This window comes from Hyla sarda, chromosome 6 (genome assembly GCF_029499605.1).
Source record: "Hyla sarda isolate aHylSar1 chromosome 6, aHylSar1.hap1, whole genome shotgun sequence".
Lineage (NCBI taxonomy): Eukaryota > Metazoa > Chordata > Amphibia > Anura > Hylidae > Hyla > Hyla sarda.
Window position 1 is genome coordinate 177,698,047 of NC_079194.1, and position 22,894 is coordinate 177,720,940.

At 42.7% G+C, this 22,894-nt stretch overlaps 1 protein-coding gene and 1 long non-coding RNA gene across 12 annotated transcripts in view; one reads left to right on the forward strand and one right to left on the reverse strand.

Annotated features, from left to right (window-relative positions):
* PMFBP1 (polyamine modulated factor 1 binding protein 1) overlaps window positions 1-22,894 on the reverse strand; it is a 302,187-nt gene that overhangs the window by 260,176 nt on the left and 19,117 nt on the right. For 4 of the 7 annotated variants that reach the window (XM_056525909.1, XM_056525905.1, XM_056525904.1 and 1 more), the window contains exons 1-2: window positions 11,211-11,358; window positions 9,684-9,797 (exon numbers count right to left, since the gene is read on the reverse strand). In XM_056525909.1, coding sequence (XP_056381884.1) covers window positions 9,684-9,713 — 30 coding nt within the window. In that variant the 5' untranslated portion in view covers window positions 9,714-9,797; window positions 11,211-11,358. Of the gene's footprint in view, window positions 1-9,683; window positions 9,798-10,472; window positions 10,494-11,146; window positions 11,183-11,210; window positions 11,359-22,894 lie in introns of those variants that run through there. The other 3 variants (XM_056525901.1, XM_056525903.1, XM_056525902.1) reach the window with 3 other exon arrangements.
* On the forward strand, window positions 11,319-22,405 carry LOC130276472 (uncharacterized). 5 transcript variants are annotated; one of them, XR_008845135.1, is made up of 5 exons: window positions 11,524-11,738; window positions 12,497-12,607; window positions 18,113-18,224; window positions 21,915-22,016; window positions 22,108-22,405. It is a non-coding gene; the product is annotated as an uncharacterized LOC130276472 (long non-coding RNA). The 5 variants fall into 5 exon arrangements; XR_008845136.1 differs by lacking the exons at window positions 11,524-11,738; window positions 12,497-12,607 and adding an exon at window positions 11,319-11,442; XR_008845134.1 differs by lacking the exons at window positions 11,524-11,738; window positions 12,497-12,607 and adding an exon at window positions 11,394-11,517.

The window sequence follows — 22,894 nt, forward strand, 5'->3', positions numbered from 1 at the left end:
AATTCCTGATACGGACAGAGCTGTCAGCAGAGAGCACTGTGGTCAGACTGGAAAAACTCCAGAAATAAATACAACTTCCTCTGCAGCATACAGCAGCTGATATGTACTGGAATGATGAAAACATTTTTTTAATAGAAGTAATTTACAAATCTGTTGAACTTTTTGGCACCAGTTGATTTGAAAATAAATTATTTTCCACTGGAGTAAACCGGCGGGAGTAGGGTGGGGTGGGGTGATGGGGGGGGGTTAGGGACGTTGGGGGGCATTTACACCCCCATTATCATCATGTGATATGCGCCGCTCGCGCATATCACATGGGGGGGGGGGGTAAATACCGTGGAACCCGCCATGTTGTTCAATGTGCATACCTTACCGTAAATAAATAAGCCCTACCCTGAAAATTATCCCTAGTGTGTTTTTTGGGGCTAAAATTTATATAAGTCCCGGTCCTATTTTCGGAGAAACACGGTATGTCCGTGTTAGGAACTGTCCAGAGCAGGAGAGGTTTGCTATGGGGATTTTCTCCTGCTCTGGACAGTTCCTGACATGGATAGAGGTGTCAGCAGAAAGCACTGTGGTCAGACTGGAAAGAACTATACAACTTCCTCTGGAGAAAACAGCAGCTGATAAGAACTGGAAGGATTAAGATTTTTTTTTATAGAAGTAAATTTGAAAAAAAAAAAAAATTGTTTTCCACTGAAGTACTCCTTTAAAGACACAGACCATTTTGACCTTGAAGCCACAGGAAATTTTGAGTTTTAGTTTTTCTCTCCTCGCCTTCTAAGAGACATAACTCTTATAACATCCACAGAGCCATTTGAAGACTTGTTTTTTGCAAAACCAATTGTACTTTGTAAAGACACCTTTCTTTTTACCATAAAATGTAAGGCGCAACCAAAAATTATTATTTATGGTGGGTAATTGAAAAAAAAAAAAAAAAAAAAAAAATAACTTATTTTGCAACTTTAGGTCGTTTTGTTTGCACTTTATGGTAATAATTAGGGATCGACCGATTATCGGTTTTGCCGATATTATCGGCCGATATTGACGATTTTTGACATTATCGTTATCGGCAATTACCTTGCCAATAATGCCCCGCCCCCCCGGCCCGAGACCACCGCTGCCCCATTGCCTCCCCCATCCCTGGTTTTATAATTATCTGTTCCTGGGGTCCACGCTACTTCTGGCTCCTGCGACGTCCTGCGCTATTGCTGTGCGCTGCTCAGCGCAATGACGAGTGACGTCCTCAACTCGACGTCACCGTCAGTGCGCACAGTGACAGCTCAGGACGCCGCCGGAGCCAGAAGTAGCGCGGGCTCGGGAACAGGTAATTATAAAACCGGGATGGGGGAGGCAATGGGGCAGCGGCGGTGGTTGGACTAGGGAGGACCCCAGGACAGGCAGGAGGAGAGTAGCGGGTGGCGGCGGTGGTCTCTGGCCCCACAAAAAGCTGCTGCAGTTCATTGATTTAAAGCGCCCGCTTTAAATCATTGATCTGCAGCGGCTTCTGCGGGGCCGTGGGGGGGGATAGCCGATAACTTATACCGGAATATCGGTATAAGTTATCGGCTATCAGCCACAAAGTTAACATATCGGTATTGGCCCTAAAAAAATCAATATCAGTCGATCCCTAGTAATAATGACACGTTATTGTCATTCTGTGGGTCAATACAATTAAAATAATATATATCACACATTTTCCATTGTTATACTACTTTTAAAAAGCCTCAAACTTTAACAAAATATGTATGTTTACAATTGTAATTGTAATTGTATGTTTACAATTATAATTTTCGATATACGGAGCTCTATGAACATCCATTTTTTGTGATGTGATCTGTAGTTCTTATGGATACCAATTTTGAATATGTGTGACTTTTTAAACTCTTCTTGTTCCTTTTTTCCTGGGATGTGAGGTAACCAAAAATTAGCAATTTCAGACCATTTTTTTTGTTCATGTGCATCCTCAGTAAGGGTCTTGGCTTTGTCCCTACAAACACCTTCAACAAATTTAACTGGGTTAAGGACCTGAACTTATTTACACGTAAACTACAATGGCATAAGCATTATCTGAACATTGAGAGGAGGAGGGCTCTTGAACTGGGAGTGCCCAGGGATGTATTACAGGGCGCTGACATGCTGGTGGGCTTGCTATCAGAGAATGAGGCTACCAGTGGTCAGGGTCCTTTCACGACTCTCAGGAATAAGAGCACAAAGATGCCCCCGGCCGGGGATATCTCATGCATTGACGTTTTTTTGGGACTTGTGACTGGTGAACTTGAACAGATTCATTCTGACAGACATACCAATTTTAGACATGGGGAGATGATGGCCCTCCAGTCATTGGAACATGACCAGTCCCTGACCATAAAACCCTCCGACAAGGGGGGTAACATTGTGGTCATGGACTGGTCACAGTACCGCGAAATGTGTCTCACTTTACTAGCGGACACCACCAGTTATGAGACTCTGGAGGGAAATCCCACAGAGGTCTATCTCTCTGAACTCAAACAAATAGTGGAGGGGGCCAAAGGCCTCAACTTACTAAGTGATGAAGAGATAGACTTTTTGGTACCCCGTTTTCCTCGTATCTCAACGTTCTATGCTTTACCCAAGGTCCACAAGGGCACATCTCCCCTCAAGGGTCGTCCAATTGTCTCTGGTGTAGGAAACATCACTCAGAATGTGGGTATCTATATTGATAACATACTAAAACCCTTTGTAATGGCATTACCTTCCTACACCAGAGATACTACAGACCTATTGCAAAAATTGGATGGTTTATCCCTTGAGGGTGACTGCCTACTGGCGAGCATAGACGTCGAATCTCTGTACACCTCCATCCCACATGATCTTGGGATGGCAGCGGTTGACTTCTTTCTTCAAACAAGGGGTGTTCAATTTCACGCCCACAGCCGACTAGTTTCCGAACTTTTGCGCTTTACTCTCACCAGAAATTATTTCCTCTTTGATAGGCGTATTTACCATCAAACGCGGGGGACCGCGATGGGGAGCCCCTGCGCCCCCACCTATGCAAATCTCTACCTTGGGTGGTGGGAGGAATCAATTGTTTTTGGTGAGAGTCTTCTACGCTATACGGAGCTGGTCGGTCTGTGGGCGCGCTATATTGATGATATATTCATTCTTTGGAATGGATCATCAATCCAGTTTAGAGAGTTTGTGGATGCTCTTAATCACAATGATCTGGGATTACGTTTTACTTTTGAGATTCACAAGGACCAGATCCCATTTCTCGATGTTCTGATCTCGAGAAATGACTCTGGTGGATTGGACACCACGATATACCGCAAGCCCACATCCACAAATTCACTACTAAACTGGGATAGTCATCACCCCAGATCTGTCTGCCGAGGGATTCCGAAAGGACAGTACCTGCGCATCAAGCGCAACTGCTCTACAGATTCGGAGTTCAAAAAGCAGGCTACTGACTTACGGAAGAGGTTCAGAGAACGGGGGTACCCCGATTGGGTGTTAAGGAAAGCATATCAGGAGGCTATGAACAAAGAACGCAATTCACTCCTTGCACCCCGACAAAAAACATCAGGTAAAGACATCACACGGATAGTGGCTACTTTTGACAGTGGCACCCCGCAGGTCAGAGCCATTATTGAAAAGTATTGGCATGTCCTACTGATGGATAAAGATCTCCAGGAGGTCTTGGACACTCGCCCACAGATCTCTTTCCGGCGGGGTCGGAATCTGCGGGACAGACTTGTTCGCAGCCATTTCTCCAGACCCAATCAAGGACATACTTGGCTAGACCGCAGTATCAAGGGCTGCTTTAGATGCAGTGGGTGTATTGCATGTAACCACATTGCAGTGACCAAGACCTTCAGGAGTTCCATCACAGGGGGCACATTCAATATCCGTGATTTCATAAACTGTCGGAGCAAGGGGGTGGTATACAAGGCCAATTGTATATGTGGTCTTGAGTATATCGGCAAAACCAAGCGTGAACTGAGAAGGAGGATAGGGGAGCATTTGAGGGATATTGCAAATCAAGCAGATAAACCCTTGGCAAGACATGTCTGTGACAGCCACGGGGGGGACCCAAAAGTGGTGACCTTTGTGGGGATTGAGCTGGTAAGACCCCCCCTTAGGGGAGGGGACTGGGACAAATTGATCTTGCAAAAAGAGGCCCAGTGGATTTTTCGTCTCCAGACTCAGTCCCCGAAAGACTTAAATGAGAAATTAAGTTACGCATGTTTCTTATAGCTGAGATATGTATATGGTCAATTTGAGCCTATACCCTCATGCCCTGTCACTCCATCACTTGGCCTATCTCTATGGTTCCTCCGCCATTCACACCCTTGTTATTACTATGTTTTATTATTTTTTATTTCTACTATAATGATTTACTCACTTGGTACTCTGAATCTACCTGTCTGAAGGTTAATTAATATTTTTTCAGTTACCCGACACTGACTAACATGTCCCCAATTAGTAGGATTGTACTACCTCTATGTTTTACTTACCACTGATGCCCCAGATCCAGCCCCCAAAATACTCTTTCTGTCATTGTTTACATAGTTGCGGACGACGCCTGCACCTAGCACTATGGTGTCGCCAGGCAACGGCAGACGCTCCGCTCTGTACTGGTGACGCGCCCCCGGAAGTGATGCAGACTCACCAGCGTGACGTCGGCATCCGGTAGTGGTGCGCGATCCGAGCGTAGCAGCGTCTGATTAGGTAAGTGCTATAAGAGGGCTCCTCTTTCGCTGATCAAACCAGCGGAAAACAGACGCCATAGCTGTGCATTCTGCCACTACAGATGCCAGCATCTCGCAGACCGCCACTGTGGGTCACGTGAGTCAATACCCAGGAGCAGGGCTCTGCTCTGGGTCATTAGCACATCGCTACTCCCTGCACTATTACTTGTTTTTGAGGGGTGCCTAAACGGATGGGTTGTGGTTGCGGTGTGTTTTATTTTGTTTACTTTATATGGTGCACTTTATTGTAATTGTTGCACCTTTTTGGCCTCGGCTTTCATCTTACACTCTGTGTCACTAAATTGTAGCGGATATTTGTGACACTGGCTGTTTATGCTCTGTAGCCCCTGACGAACCCAGTGATTTGGGGGAAACGCGTTGGGCGGGCGGGCTGACTTTTTCTTAATACAGGGATTGACAAAGGGGTAGACCGGGGCAGGGGTCGTCCTTTCTAGGACGAGTGCCCCGACAGTTCCCTGAGCGAGCAGGGGTAGTGGCACGACATCTCCCTGATAGGGTATACTAGGGCCACAGCCCTACCCACCCTGGTCTCATATTGCTTATCCCCTATCACTCCCTGACCATCACCTTGGCCTTGTGACTGACTCAGATTGCTGTCCACAATCTATGGCCTCTGGGTCCGGTGTGACTACTTTTTCTGTTGTATTGTTGTCAGTGGGGTCCTGTCTTTTAATTAGCACAATAAATGTTAAGTTTTAAGTTGTTATACCCCTTCTGTGAAGCATATTTTGAAACTGGGTATTTACTACAGAATCCTGTGATTTACATTTTTTTTGTTCATTTTAGACTCCACTGCTGACTATTTATCGCAAGATTTTTCCATTTTTTTTAAAGGAGAAAACTCCTGAAAAAATGAGGCAGTTTTTTCAAGAGTTTGCTCCTTAAAAAAACTATATATATATATATTTTTTTTTTTAACTGAGCAAATACAGTAAGTTGAATAATCCCTTAGGGTATGTTCACACTGAGGAATTGGGGCGGAATTCAAGCAGAAATGTTCTGCCTCAAAATATTGTTACTTTTCCACAAGAACTCACAGAGATTTCACGCGGAAATACAGGTTTTATGCGGAGGAGGATTATCAAGTATTTTTATTCAGAATTTTTATTTTTTTTTCATGCGGAAATTCCGTGCGAATTCCATGTGGAAATGCTTCTGACTGAAAAAAATTAATAAATAACATTCATCTCTATGGGAGAACGACGCTGATTCCGCCTGAAAGAAAGAACATGTTCTTTCTTCAAGCGGAACAGACTTCCTCATCAGTATTCTGCTTGAGGAAATTCCTCAGTGTGAACTGAGGGGCAGAAATTCTGCACAGCTCTATGGGGATTTCACTGCTGAATGATTTGGAGAGGAAAAAGCGAGCAGAATTACTCGTGGAAATTCCTCTCCAATTCCTCAGTGTGAACATACGCTTACAGTAAAATGTACCTAAATCTGACATTTCCATTTCATTTCAGTATGTGGTAGTAACATGACATCTAGGCAGCATGTCCACTGCCCAGTGGTCATGTTCAAATCACATTTTCCCTTTACTCTTCTTTTCCCTTAACATCCTGCAACTCAAAATCATCTCCAGAGTTTTTTCCTTCCTGTGAAAATGGCAAAGCTCTGAAACATTTTCACCTTTAGTACCATAGCTTATTGGTCACACTCTCTCAAAACTGATTTCTCTAAAATCTATTTTGAATGAAGAAAATATGCCAACCTGTCCAGCCTACATGGATACATCCACCTTGTGCCAGTCCCCATAGTATTTACTAAGGATGCAGAAGAGTATTTTAGTATGGGGGGGTACCTTCTCCCTGTCACCCTGATTTCACATATAGTCTCTTCAGGAGACTAGGAAAGTTGAGCAACAGGCAGTACACAGTAATTTTCAAGCTTTAAAAGGGGAATTACCATCTCAGCATGTTATCCCCTATCCATAGGATAGGGGGTAACATGCTGATCGGTGAGGGTCCGACCACTGGGACCCCCATCAATGCACAATGAAGGATACATAGAGCTGCGCAATGCAGTGTGCCCTTCATTCTGGGAGTATTATATCCCTGTTCTCTGGATCAGCGGGGTCCCATCGGTCCGACTCTCATTGATCAGCTTGTTATCCACTATCCTATGAATAGGCCAGTAATCTCCCTGTCCCACCCCCCACATACTAAAATAAACACATACCTGTCACCCAGATTTCCCAGTCTGTGTCCAACATTATGCCAATGATCTATAACTAGGATTTCTCCTTTTCTCATGCTGCACCAATTCTCTGCAATGTGATACCCCAAATAATCAGAATGATTCCCAGCAAGCCCTTAAAGGGGCACTCCGCCCCTAGACAACCCTATCCCCCTCAATGCAAGTTTATGGGAGGGAGTGTGATGGACGTCACACCCCCTCCCATAGACTTGCATTGAGGGGGCATGTCTGTGCCATCACGAGCATCTGCCCTGCATCGCCATTCATCCGGCACGGAGCGAAGTTCGCTCCATGCACCAGATGTCTGGGGTGCCACAGCCGAGATGGCGGGGGGGGTCCAAAGCGGCGGGACCCCCGCAATCAGAGATCTTATCCCCTATCCAAGATGTCTAGGAGCGGGGTACCCCTTTAACCCCTTAAGGACTCAGGGTTTTTCCGTTTTTGCACTTTCTTTTTTTCCTCCTTAACTTTTTAAAAATCATAACCCTTTCAATTTTCCACCTAAAAATCCATATTATGGCTTATTTTTTACGTCGCCAATTCTACTTTGCAGTGACATTAGTCATTTTACCCAAAAATGCACATCGAAACGGAAAAAAAAATCCTTGTGCGACAAAATCGAAAAAAAAAACGACATTTTGTAACTTTTGGGGGCTTCCGTTTCTACGCAGTGCATATTTCGGTAAAAATGATACCTTAACATTATTCTGTAGGTCCATACAGTTAAAATGATACCCTATTTATATAGGTTTAATTTTGTCTCACTTCTGGAAAAAATCATAACTACATGCAGGAAAATTTATACGTTTAAAATGTCATTTTTTGACCCCTATAACTTTTTTATTTTTCCACGTACAGGGCGGTATGAGGACTCATTTTTTGCGCCGTGATCTGAAGTTTTTATCGGTATGATTTTTGTTTTGATCGGACTATTTGATCACTTTTTATTCATTTTTTTTATGGTATAAAAAGTGACCAACATACGCTTTTTTGGACTTTGGAATTTTTTTGCACGTACGCCATTGACCGTGCGGTTTAATTAACGATATATTTTTATAGTTCGGACATTTACGCACGCGGCGATACCACATATGTTTATTTTTATTTTTTTTACACGGTTTTATTTTTTTTTTATGGGAAAAGGGGGGTGATTCAAACTTTTATTAGGGAAGGGGTTAAATGACCTTTATTAACACTTTTTTTTTTACTTTTTTTTTGCGGTGTTATAGGTCCCATAGGGACCTATAACACTGCACACACTGATCTCCTATGCTAATCACTGGCGTGTATTAACACGCCTGTGATCAGCATTATCGGCCCTTGACTGCTCCTGCCTGGATTTCAGGCACGGAGCAGTCATTCGTCGATCGGACACCGAGGAGGCAGGTAAGGGCCCTCCCGGTGACCGTTCAGCTGTTCGGGACACCGCGATTTCACGGCGACAGTCCCGAACAGCCCGACTGAGCAGCCGGGTCACTTTCAGTTTCACTTTAGAAGCGGCGGTCAGCTTTGACCGCCGCTTCTAAAGGGTTAATACCGCACATCGCCGCGATCGGCGATGTGTGGTATTAGTCGCGGATCCCGGCCGTTGATGAGCGCCGGGACCGACGCGATATGATGCAGGATTGCGGCGCCATCCCACTTCATATCGCGGGAACCGGCGCAGGACGTAAATATACGTCCTGCGTCGTTAAGGGGTTAAAACACATGTTGCAGGCCTATCACATTTTAAAAACTGACTCCTGTACTTTGATCACTATTATTTCTCAGAAGGTCATCCCTTCATTCATCTTCAACAGATACTGGTTGGATGCAAGGCTCATACAGCCTTATTTGAAATACCCTATTTAGTATAAGAGATTGCTAGACGACCGTGCAGAAGAATCACTTTTACTCCTATTCGCTCATATGTCATAAGCCAACATTCCTTTCATTAGAAATATTAGTTTGTCACTGGGTGTAACCTATAAAATGTTAAGCACTGTGGAATATGCTACTCTTATACAGTGGTCCTTCAAGTTACAATATTCATTGGTTCCAGGATGACCATTGTTGAGACCATTGTATGTTGAGACCAGAACTCTATGGAAATTGGTTCTGAAGCCACCGAAATGTCATCCAAAAATAGGAAAAAGTGAGGATTAAAACAAAAATAAGTAGTTAACTAATTTAGATAAAGCAAGTCCTTACATATAAAAGTAAGAAAGATCTGTAATCACTGTCTATGTAGAGGACAGGAGCTTCTTCAGGGTCCTGTACAGTACACGCAATGTCCTAAAAAAGTAAAATGGAGCCGCCCTTACTTGGTGTCCAAAAGAGCAGCTAACTGTGGCACAGGTAAAGAGTGGTACAGAACATATAATACCTCCCTGTACTGTAGGGAGGCGCTACCAGACAGCCAGTCAGTGCATGTACTTCAGTAATACAGGCGTTTTACCAGTGAATGCCCATTCTAATTGGTCGGTTCTTCCAGCCATTGACATGTTTCTCAGATCTGGACTGTCTGTAACATTGGATGTTGAGTCTGGTTTTAAGTTACAATGGTCCAGAAAAGACCACTGTATGTTGAAACCATTGTATGTTGAGGCCATTGTAAGTTGAGGGTTCACTGTACTGTATAAACAACCTTGGACACTACGCTTTTGCCACCACTGCATGAAACATTTTAGGCTAACATAAGTAATACAGCCAAGGTAAACCACTTATATTATTGGTTTGCAAATATAAATTACAGACCTGTAAGTCGACATCTCTCCGGATCTCCATGGTGCTCCTCTGAAGTAAACGGTGAAAAAATTCCTTGGATCCTGACCGAATTATGACTGTCTGAAGTTACGGACTGAACATTGGCTGCAAAATTATCACAACAGCATAAGCCTTCCACATATGACTTAGAGAATATTCCTCGCGACATACTTTTAACAAAACTACACACTTCAGCCATGTTGTAAATCAATATGGTCATTAGAGATGAGCGAACTTACAGTAAATTCGATTCGTCACGAACTTCTCGGCTCGGCGGTTGCTGACTTTTCCTGCATAAATTAGTTCAGCTTTCTGGTGCTCCGGTGGGCTGGAAAAGGTGGATACAGTCCTAGGAAAGAGTCTCCTAGGACTGTATCAACCTTTTCCAGCCCACGGGAGCACCTGAAAGCTGAACTCATTTATGCAGGAAAAATCAACTGCCGAGCCGAGATGTTCGTGACGAATCGAATTTACTGTAAGTTCGCTCATCTCTAATGGTCATGGTACCTGGGAGTCCATAATAAGGAACTGTATCTGCTCCACATGCTGCAGTGCAAACAACACACATGGCTACATGCAGAGGGCGATTACTTCTATCAACTGATAACAAAAATGCATATAAAGTAAAATATAACAAGTTTGCTTAGACGATATTAACTCAAAATAGAGTCTTACATTTATATTAATTTTTTCCACATGCACAGCATTACCTTACTATGTATTGATAATCAGAATTCTCACTTAGCGCTTCACAGTCATTTGAATAAACTTTTGACTTACCGCCTGGCTGTCAATCAAGCCCATCTCTTTTACTGCATACGTCTAGGGCACAACTTGGGCACATTTATAAAAAAAAAAAAAAAAAAAGTTTTTGCTGGATAACCCCTTCAAGAGGCAAGTACGTCAATGAATGTGCCGTATCCTATGGTGACGCGGCTTTACCGGTGTGTGCGAAACACTGGGCTGAGTACATTCCCTCATATTATAATAATAAAAAAAAAAACACACCAAAATGTTGGGGAAACAAACAAAAACAAATACAGCATGCCAAGAGAAAACAAAAAATCCATCAAATAAAAACACGTTTGTGTAAAGAAAGCCTTACACATGCAACCCCCCTTCTTGAGAAGTTAGAAGACTAAGTGTAGAAGTGTCCACCAGGTGTACCCATATTTTAAGTGCCATATAATGTGCCATGCGCTACCTGGTGAAGGGGTATGATGCCGATTTCACTTATGCGCCATCCTGTCATTATATATATATATATATATATATATATATATATATATATATATATACCCCCACTCTTTTTTATCTTCCATGATAAACTTTTTTGTGGCGTTTATAGAGTTTTCTTTGCCATTTCTGTACAAAGTCGACGGGTTTATTCGTCACAGAACCTGACAGGATTAACCCCTTCCTCCAGACTATAAAGATATTAAAAAGACTGTTACCTTCATGAGGCCAGACACAGTCTGCTTACCGAGCACCAACACACACGTACATAAAGTTTCTTACCATCACTACAGGTAAAATCTATCAGCTGACTCTATGCCCCTCGTTCACTGTAGCGCACCCTAACCCGCTGCACAGCCCGCTACGGGAGATTGGCAAGAAAACTCTCCAACCGCTCAGTCCGTGCCCTGGCCGAAATGACCAATCGCAGAGCACCTTCACTATCCCGCTTCCGGTGGTAGGGTGAAACTCCGGTCGCCTAGGAAACGGCTTCTTACACTAACCGACCCTACAGGTACAATACACCAATGGAAAATCACTATGGCTGAGTGACATGTTAGCAAACCAATGAGGCATACGCCAAAGAAAGGTTGGTGGAGAGGAAATAAAAGCGTCTCACTGTTACTAAGGAGACGCTCCTACAGTTGAATTTTGGTAGACGGTTGATGAGGGAGGCGTGCCATGTGCTGATGTTGTTACCTGGAGGGGATCACTTCTAGTTCAGTCCAGGCAGTCATAGAGGGCACTAAGGGCAGTGGAAACAGCAGGTTGGCTGTTCTGTCCCGGCTTATCTGTACATGTATAAATCAGGTAGGTGATGTGGCTTGTGCCATATTCCTATATAGCAGTGGTATGCAAACTTTGGACATCCAGCTGTTTAACCCCCGTTCAGTTTTTTATTTTTATTTTTTTATTTAGCATTTTAGTTTTTTCCTCCTGCTTTCTAAAAGCCATAACGCTTTTTATTTTCCACCTACAGACCCATATGAGGCTTGTTTTTTGCGCCACCAATTGTACTTTGTAATGATATCAATTGTTTTATTTGGGGGGCTTCCATTTCTTCACAGTGCATTTTGTCAGTAAAAATGACACATTGGCCCTCATTTACTAAGTTTTTCGGGTTGTATTTTTTCTTTTTTCCCACTGATCGCTAGGGCTTTTCACACATATTTACTAATGTGTCGCATGTGAGTGCCGCACAATGTCGCATAAGAGTTATAGTGTCGCAGCAGAATCCCTCTCGGATTCTGACAAGATACCTGACAGAATTCATTCCACTCAGAAGCGCGGGAGTGTGAGAAAAGAACTGCTTTCTGTTTGCTGGAGATTATGGCTGCAGCAAACAGAAAGCACATTCCCAAACCCCCTCCGTCCTGTCACATTCCCCCCTGAACGAAGCAAGGGGTGCCTTGCGAAACGCGTCGTCTCTATGCCATTTTAAACAATAAACCAGCTTGGTTTTACCTTGGCCATCTGTTGTTAATCTGCATCAGACTGCTATCCTGCAGCGCCGAACCGCAATCCTCACCAGTGAGGGGCTTACACCTCTCCCATCTTCCTACTGCCAGACCGCCATCTTTTGATGACCGGGACGCCAGGCTGCCGCAGAACTTCTTAGTGAGGAAAATTCTCCTCTACATGCACATCGCAGTGTTGTGCCTGCAGCATAACACAGCAAGGTGAGTGTATCACCTCACCATCTGCCAGACACCTCTTACCACTTCCAGTATATATCCTATATCTCTTAATATTCGGGACCATCTACACTTAGAGAGCGCTTTCCCCCTCTCTCCTTCTTTGTTCTCTTTCATATGTACCTCCACATTCCCCCCCCCCCTTGTCACATTCCTCCCCCTTGTCACATTCCTCCATTATAAAAACTGCACCCCTCAAAGTATCCAAAATGACATTCAGAAAGTTTGTTTACCCTTTAGGTGTTTCACAGGAATAGCAGCAAAGTGAAGGAGAAAATGTAAAATCTTCATTTTTTACACTCGCATGTTCTTGTAGACCCAGTTTTTGAATTTTTACAAGGGGTAATAGGAGAAAAAGCCCACAAAATTTGTAACCCAATTTCTCTCGAGTAAGGAAATACCTCATATGTGTATGTCAAGTGTTCGGAGAGCGCAGTAGAGGGCACAGAAGGGAAGGAGCAAAAATGGGATTTTGGAGAGTGAATTTTTCTGATATGGTTTTTGAGGGGCATATCACATTTAGGAAGCCCCTATGGTGCCAGAACAGCAAAAAAAAAAAAAAAACACATGGCATACTATTTTGAAAACTACACCCCTCAAGGCACGTAACAAGGGGTCCAGTGAGCCTTAACACCCCACAGGTATTTGACGACTTTTCGGTAAAGTCGGATGTGTAAATGAAAAAAAAAATAATTTTCACTAAAGTGCAGTGTTTTTTCCCCAAATTTACCATTTTTACAAAGGGTAATGGGAGAAAATGCCCCCCAAAATGTGTAACCCCATCTCTTCTGAGTATAGAAATACCCCATGTTAGGGCGTAAAATGCTCTGCGGGCGAACTACAATGCTCAGAAGAGGAGTCACATTTGGCTTTAGGAAAGCAAATTTTTCTGAAATGGTTTTGGGGGGGCATGTCGCATTTAGGAAGCCCCTATGGTGCCAGAACAGCACAAAATACCCACATGGCATACTATTTTGGAAACTACACTTCAAGGCACGTAAAAAGGGGTACAGTGAGCCTTAACACCCCACAGGTGATTGACAAACTTTCGTTAAAGTGGGACGTGAAAATGAAAAAATTGATTTTTAACACTGAAATGCTGGTGTTACCCAAAACTTTTCATTTTCACAGGGAGTAATAGGAGAAAATGCCCAAAAAAGATTGTAACCCCATTTCTCTCGAGTAAGGAAATATCTCATATGTGTATGTCAAGTGTTCGGCGGGCGTAGTAGAGGGCTCAGAAGAGAAGGAGCGACAATGGGATTTTGGAGAGCGAATTTTGCTGAAATGGTTTTTGGGGGCATGTTGCATTTAGGAAGCCCCCATGATGCCAGAACAGTAAAAAAAAAAAAAAAAAAAAAAACACATAGCATACTATTTTGGAAACTACACCCCTCACAGAACTTAATAAGGGGTGCAGTGAGCATTTATACCCCACTGGCATTTGACAGATCTTTGGAACAGTGGGCTGTGCAAATTAAAAATTAAATTTTTCATTTTTACGGACGACTGTTCAAAAAAATCTTTCAGACACCTGTTGGGTGTAAATGCTCACTGTACCCCTTGTTACATTCCGTGAGGGGTGTAGTTTCCAAAATGTGGTCACATGTAGAGGGGGTCCACTGTTCTGGCACCATGGGGGCTTTGTAAACACACATAGCCTTCAATTCCAGCCTAATTCTCTGTTCACCCACAGAGCACTTTACTTCCACATATGGGGTATTTATATACTCAGAAGAAATGGGGTTACAAATTTTTATTTTTTTTGTCCTATTACCCCTTGTGAAAATGAAAAATTTGGGGTAACGCCAGCATTTCAGGGAAAAAATTTTTTTTTAATTTTCATGTCCAACTTTAACGAAAATTTGTCAAAGACCTGAAGGGTGTTAAGGCTCACTATACCCCTTGTTACGTTCCGTGAGGGGTGTCGTTTCCAAAATGGGGTCACATGTGGGTGTTGTTTTTTTTTTTTTTTTTGTCAGAATCGCTGTAACCGATCAGCCACCCCTGTGCAAATCACCAATTTAGGCCTCAAATGTACATGGCTCTCTCACTTCTGAGCCATGTAATTCGTCCGCAGAGCATTTTACGTACACATATGGGGTATTTCCGTACTCAGAAGAAATTGTGTTACAAATTTTGGGGGTCATTTTCTCCTTTTACCTCTTGTGAAAATGAAAAGTATGGGGCAACACCATCATGTTATGAGACGTTTTTCATTTTTATTGGGGGGGGGAACGTTGTGTAAGGAGGTGTATATGTAGTGTTTTACTTTTTATTATCTGTTAGTGTAGTGTAGTGTTTTTAGGGTACATTCACACAGGCGGGGGTTCACAATAAGTTTTCCGCTGGGAGTTTGAGCTGCGGCGGAAAATTTGCCGCAGCTCAAACTTGTAGAAGGAAACCCACTGTAAACCCGCCCGTGTGAATGTACCCTGTACATTCATATGGGAGGGGGGGCACCCCAAACCTTCAGCTGTGGCAAAACTACAACTCCCAGAATGCACTGACAGACCGTACATGCTGGGAGTGGTAGTTTTACAACAGCTGTAGGCACACTGGTGGGGAACCACTGAGTTAGAAAACAGACTCTAGCTCAGTGATTCCAACCAATGTGCCTCCAGCTGTTGCAAAACTACAACTCCCAGCATGTACGGACTGTCAGTGCATTCTGGGAGTTGTAGTTTTGCAACAGCTGGAGGCACGCGGGTTGGAATCACTGAGTTAGGAAACAGACTCTAGCTCAGTGTTTCCCAACCAGTGTGCCTACAGCTGTTGCAAAACTACAATTCCCAGCATGGCCAGACAGTCAGGGATGCTGGGCGTGTAGTTCTGCAATATCTGGCCCTTCAGATGTTAGGAGTTGTAGTTATGCAACAACTGGGGAAGAACAGTTTGGAGACCACTAAGTAGTGGTCTCCAAACTGTAGCCCTCCAGATGTTTCAAAACTACAACTCCAAGCATGCCCAGACTGTCCAGGCATGCTGGGAGTTGTAGTTCTGCAACATTTGAAGGGCCAGATATTGCAGAATTACACGCCCAGCATCCCTGACTGTCTGGCCATGCTGGGAATTGTAGTTTTGCAACATCTGGAGGGCTACAGTTTAGAGACCACCGTATAGTGGTCTCCAAACTGTGCCACTTCAGATGTTGCAAAACTACAACTCCCAGCATGCCCAGACAGTCAGTACATGCTGAAAGTTGCAGATTTGCAACATCTGGAGGACCACAGTATAGAGACCACAACACAGTGGTCTCCAAACTGTGACCCTCCAGATGTTGCAAAACTACAACTCCCAGCATGCCCAGACAGCCTTTGGCTGTGTAGGCATGCTGGGAGTTGTAGTTTTGCAGCTTTTAGAAGGCCACAGAGAAGATCACTTACCGCGATCTTCACTGCAGCCTTCTCCGTCGCACTTTCTGGACGGCGCTCCTCCTGCTGCTGCCGCTGCTCCGGGATGCCGCCTCCGCCGGTTCGGGTAAGTCGGGCCATGCTCCCCCCTCGCCGCCCGTGTTTCCCCCGCTCTGCCCCGACTTCCGATCGGTGGCAATGAACTCTAACCCCCCGCCCCCCTCCTGCCATTGGTGGTCAGCCAGACCGACCAATGGCAGGGGTTAGGAGGGGGTGGCAACACTGCCACCTCACCCCTATCCTTTAGACAGCTCCGATCATTCTTATTTTCCGGGCGATCGGGTCACCAGTGACCCGATTAGCCTGGATCGCGGGCAAATCGCTGGTCTGAATTGACCAACGATTTGCAGCGATCGCTGACATGGGGGGGTCTCAGAACCCCCCTAGGCATTGCCACGGGATGCCTGCTGATAAATATCAGCAGTCATCCAGGTCCGATCACTGCCCAGCAAGCGGCGGTGATCGGAAATGCAGAGGGCGTATGGATACGCCCTCCGTCCTTAAGTGACGGGATGCGAGGGCGTATGCATACGCCATCCGTCCCCAAGGAGTTAAACTTGTCCTCTACTGACTAGGGATCGACCGATTATCGGTTTGGCCGATACTATCGGCCGATAATCGCGATTTTGGACATTATCGGTATTTGCAATTACCTTGCCAATATGCCGATAATGCCCCGCCCCCACCGCACCACCCACCGCAATGCCCCCCACCAACCCATCACCGCCACCGATTAATACATTTCTTTGTAAATGCTCTTTAAGGTCAAGCCGAACAACTAAGTCACATCCACTATAATATTCCAAAATGGTACGGCATTAGATATGATGTGTGGTGTAAGAGGAAAAAGGGGGGTATGTGAAATGTTTGGGGAGACTTGTTGTACATATATCTCAGCCAATATATAGGACCAGTAAAATAATCGTACTCATAATACTAATAATCTTGCTTTGTTGTGTGTTGTGTTTTGCCTTGCCTAAAGAAGTGTGAGACGATTGTCGAGAATGCCGCGCCAGTGATGACAAATGCGGACTTTGAGATTACAGATGAAGCCTATACCCCATTACAGAGCTTCAATGCCATCTATAACACCAGTGACCCATAGGGACAGCATCTGACTCCATATGTGTAAAGACTGAGGCTAAGCCATGGGTCGTATAAAGTACATTGAAACGTTCGAGAAAACACATTGGTGCAGATGAGTTAGGATGATGAAAATTAGGGAAAGGGAAAATTGGTCATTTTAGGGGGGACTGTGATATATTTCTATGTGTAAAATGCCCATTTAGGATGAAGACTCCACATTTCTGTTACTTGTCCACTCCTCCCCTATCTGCCCCTCCCCTCTCTGCTCACTTCATCTGGCCCCCACCATTGTCTGAAGACTTTGAACAAAGAAAGCCCGGGAAAGACTCAGGAGTGGCATGCCTTTCCCCCTAGCAGGGGGTGGGAACTTATGTTAATGACAAAGGTGATATAAACTTGAACGATTTGAAATAAAGCTCAGTGGAAAGCACACAGAGAACGCAGAAGCATATGACAATGGCTCTGTCTGATTTATTTCTATATGCTTTGGTATATACATTCTGTATAAGGATTTGGCTGGGAGTAAGATAGCTACAAGAACACCGAGATAAGCTACCACAATTCATAATAATAATTACAAATTATTATGTAATAAGGAATATAGTATATGAAACTTATGTATGTCTTATTAACATTTTAATATATATTGTGAGGGATATAAATCTTCCCTTTATTAGTCCAGTTAAAGGTTTATAGTGCTTTTTAATATATAATTTCTATATGTAATTTTTATAAAAGTATTTCTATAGGGATACCTACTCCTGTTTTTTAATAGTATTTAGTCTATTCATGTTATTGTCTTGTACCTTGCTTGTTTGTGCATAAAGTTAGGTCAATTCAAACTTCTCCATGCGTTCCACTCTGGAGAGCATGGGGAAGTCACATCACCGACGCATATTAATGTTGGCCGTGTGAATACCAGAAGATCATGTGATAGAGGCGTCAGAACATGTAATGACGCTGATGATACGTCCCGGCTGTCTGTTTCTAGACACGTGGACGCTGTCACGTGATCGGGCCGAAACACGGAAGTAATAGCATCTATTGCTGCACGTCAACGCTGTATGTCAGAAGGGAAGACGTTAACCCCACTTATGCAATCGGTAAGTATAAATGAAGTGTTGTGGTGAATTAGTGTATTCTTGAGGAAGGAATTTCTGATGTAACTTTTGAAATGCGTTGCAATTAATCCACTTCTCAGACATTGACATCTATAGAAACAGCAATGTCTTCACGGTCCTAGCGCAGACTGATTCAGTGATTTAAATTTTCTGTCTGGAGCTTCTCAAGTGTGAAACAGGCCTTACTTTAATTTTTTTCATTTAGTACATTATTATGGAGCAGCCATCTTGCCTGAGTGGTTTAGCTGTTTTAACAGCATTTATAACTATTGTTTCCAGCAAAGCACCAGGAACAAAGGCACAGTGAACTGGAGCAGACAATACAGTATTCTACTAGTATTTTATATTCTTTATCAGAATTTGTGCCTGCATATATTGTACATTGATGTAACAGAGCTAAGTTTAGCCCATCATATGTTTATATCACAATGTGTTGTTGTTTATGGCTTTATATTGGACAGCAAGTAGCCATTGCTTTATCTTAACTCAGAAGTTATCTTGTTACATTAATTACATAGCCTCAAAGATTTTAACCTTACATTCTGCCCTGCTACATGCAGTAAATATGTTGTGAATATATACCTACATATATCTGGAATATGAGTGACATGCTCTTTATATCATTCAGTTCTCTGTTCCCATGGTGTGAATTATGATGTAGTGCTAATTTCTACAAGAGGGTGCAGAGGTTAAAGGTCAGAGTCTTATTTCTCAGCAAAACACTGAGCACTGCCACAGTCCAATATTTCATCTTAATAAACCTAACCATAGCACAGACAGGGCAGGGGCCCCTCATAAATCTGGAACCTCACAGTGGCCTCTCTACTCCAGTACCCCAGACAATTGTTCATTCTGAGGTAAAATCTGTCTGTGCCGCTGCCCTTGCAAACCTCCACCCAGACGTCAATATCCCACATGCTTTGACTTATTAATCAAATGACTTTATTTAGTCTAAAGCTATTTTTTCCTACTAAAAACACAGTATTTATCTCTCCGGCTATAAAAACGGGATTGTTTTCAACTCTTCACTTATAGTTAAGATGCACATTTAGCGGGGATTGATTTCCAATGTCTCGCTCAATACCTTGTCACTTGCCATTTCCTACACAGAGCATCTGTGTTCAGTTACTTACTGTAGGGAAAAGGCCCTGAGTGGAATATTTAAGAAAATGGAAGGTATGATTTGAATGAAGCTTTACATTACTTTCTCCACTGCTCAGAAATATTCATTGCATCCGTACCAACCAGGCCTTGACAGAATATGCAACACCAACATAACTATACACACTGTATAACAGGGAAAGAAAGTCAGTGCCATAACAATTGTACATAAGAGTTAAAAATGGGGGTGCAACCAGGCCTGGAGGGGAAAAGGGTTCAATAATGATATTACTAGCACCAAGCATCCAGAGTACATGGCTCATATACATTTTCAACTACATGAACTTTCTTAGACGTCCTGCTCCACCACTGACTTTTGTAAGCCACAGGCTGCCTTAGTCCTGTGGCCTACAAGATGTTAGAAGTACACTAAGAATGTCAGTGTCCCACCACAGGAGGAACAATGACACTGCTGCCACAAATGGCAAAAAGTTATTGGATTCATCCACTCATCTTGAGAAAAGGGTAAGGGGAGTTCTAAGTTTTCTTTTAATGTTCATTGGCAGAATAGGGATACTATATATGGTGGGGATGCATAAACAATACTACTATTTGGGGCACAAGAGAACTACTGTATAAGGGCACTCAATAGGAACATTAATACTGTATGGGGTCACAAGAGGGGACATTTGTACCATCTCAGGGTACAAAAGGAGGCGTTTCTTGTGAGCCAACAAGAGAAGCACTATTATAACTATTTTTGCATGGGGCACAAAAGGGGGGAGAATTATTACTATCTGTGGCCAGTTTGCGTAGAGGTAGAAAAATGGTGGTGAGGCTGTTTAAAACATAAGGAGTAAAGGCTTTGTGTGTGGCAAATTCTGCAGAGACCAGTGGTAGCTGGAAGAAATTGTAATGGCGGTCTGAGTCAGGCTGGGTTCACACTACGTTTTCTCCCATACGGGAGCGCATATGGCAGGGGAGAGCTAAAATCTCGCGCTCCCGTATGTCACCGTATGCGCTCCCGTATGTCATTCATTTCAATGAGCCGGCCGGAGTGAAACGTTCGGTCCGGTCGGCTCATTTTTGCGCCGTATGCGCTTTTACAACCGGACCTAAAACTGTGGTCAACTACGGTGCAAAAATGAGCCGACCGGACCGAACGTTTCACTCCGGCCGGCTCATTGAAATGAATGACATACGGGAGCGCATACGGTGACATATGGGAGCGTGAGATTTTAGCTCCCCCCTGCCGTATGCGCTCCCGTATGGGAGAAAACGTAGTGTGAACCCACCCTCAGAGGGATAAGAGGAGAGAGGGTTATGACTTTAACCAGAGAAGATATTACTGGTGAGTCACTGGTTGTAACTGCCCTGTGATCACTTATGTGGTCTGCAGAGTGACTATCTACCACTATATGGTGGTAATATTCCTTTTGGTATAGTGATTTTTGTTCAGTAACTGTTAATGGTAATATACAGACACCACATGGTATTAATGTGTTAATGTATTGATGGTGTGACAGTATTATTTGTTGTTAATATAGTGGAATACTAATGTTGACCTTAGTATTTTGGGTTTTGTTCAGTAACACTATGGTACTGATATTTGTTCGTTGTATGGTGGCATCATTTGGTAACAACATTACCGTATTATTTCAAGCTATTGTATGCATAGAAAATTGTATTCATACTTCGTCATCTTTCATATATCTATCTTTTCATTTATTTGTTTTGTGGGGTGAGCCCACAAAGTAGTCCAGACTCCACTCCACACTGATACATTTTACCTGGATTGACAAATTGTAACAAAGTCTCAGACAAGAGAGAGATTTGTACTGAATATATAAAAAAAAAAAAAAAAAAAAGCTGTAAAAATCGGTATGTACAGGTTTTAGTCTTAACTTCACTTATTCACTGACAGCAAACTGAAATCTTGTAACCGATGAGAAATAGGAAAAGAACATGTATTAGGAAGCTGCAAAACAATAAGAGCATTATTTTATAAAACCAGAAAAACACTTGACTCATGCTTTTACTGTACTTCTGTATGCCTCTGTTTTTTTTTTTTTTTTTTCTCCCTCACACCGTATCTTAAAAGCAACATCTAGACAAAGGTTATGATAGCAATTCTTATTGTTTTCTTATTGTTTTCGATTGTAAGCTCAGCTGAGACAGGGATATGAGCAGATGAATGAATATCCCCCCAATTGCACAGCCCCATATAATCTGTAGATACTAAACAAATAATGCATAATACATAATTAATAAGTGTATGCTGCAGTTTCCAGGCATATAAAGACATATGTGCCTACATACATAGATCACTGGAAAGAATGCAGAGTTGGTTAGATTTAATAGGAAATGACAGGAGTATAAATTGAACCCTGACAGTAGTTTCATGTGTTCTCAATAGAACTGAACTGGTCTGTGATCAAAAAAGGATGAAAACAGAGGTTAATTCGTACTATAGATACGTTATTTCCGTTAACCTCGATTTATATTTCAGCCTGTGCTACTTCTCATTTCTCCATTAAAACTATAATTTCTCTCTTTTTGTTCCCCCTTTAGTTTATTGGAGGGTCTGATAGATGGAGACTGCTTTGTTTCCATGGTAACCAGCGCCCTGTCTTACTGGATGGATGGATGGAATCCTTCTACATTAAGCTTGGGGTACTGACTATTTTTCAATCACCTTCCCAAGTCTTTTAAGGACAAATAGTCCTGTACTGGATTATTACCATTTCCTTTTCCATTATTACAGGTTGTTCCCACTGAAACCATCAGAATGGACATCACACATTAGCTGACAAGTGGATGCATTTGATTTACTTAGGGTCTGAACTGGGTATTATTTTTTGCACTTTGTTATTATGTTTATGTAGGTTACCCACAAATAAAAATAAAATAAAAATAATTTCATGGTGTATTTGACTTTTGTGTAACTTGTTTACAAAAGCTGGAAAAGATTGACATAGCCAAAGATAAATGCCTGTTTCGATCTTTGTCTAGTGTTCTTCTGTAAGAAAAAATTATTTGGAATATTTATCGAATAAAGAAAACTGTGGTATAAAACTTTTGTATCGCTAAAGGAGTATGAATGTAGATTATGAATGTAACACAAAACCCCCTCCCCTGGTTCTGCTGAACAAACCTAGGGTCTCTGCCCATAATGTGGATACTGGGGTAAAATCACTAATGTGGGCTACACAGTAGACTGCTGGAGATAGACTTTTTTCCACTCAACTTCAAAACTGCTAGACAAATATTGACCATAGGAATATATTTCATAGCTTGAAAAGTGCTATTACCATATGAAATATGCTTTTGTGCTTGATAGGATTTTCCTGCAATTTTAGTTTCACAGGTTTCTACCTCAATTGGGAAATATGAAAATCTCTTCATTTTCTTTTGGAACAAAATTAAATATACAAATATATAAGACATAGGGGTTTTAGAAGAAAAAAACATGATATAAATTTTAGACAATTCAGAGTTAAATTCCCCATGATACATATAATACAAATGTTTATGATACAAATATACTGTTC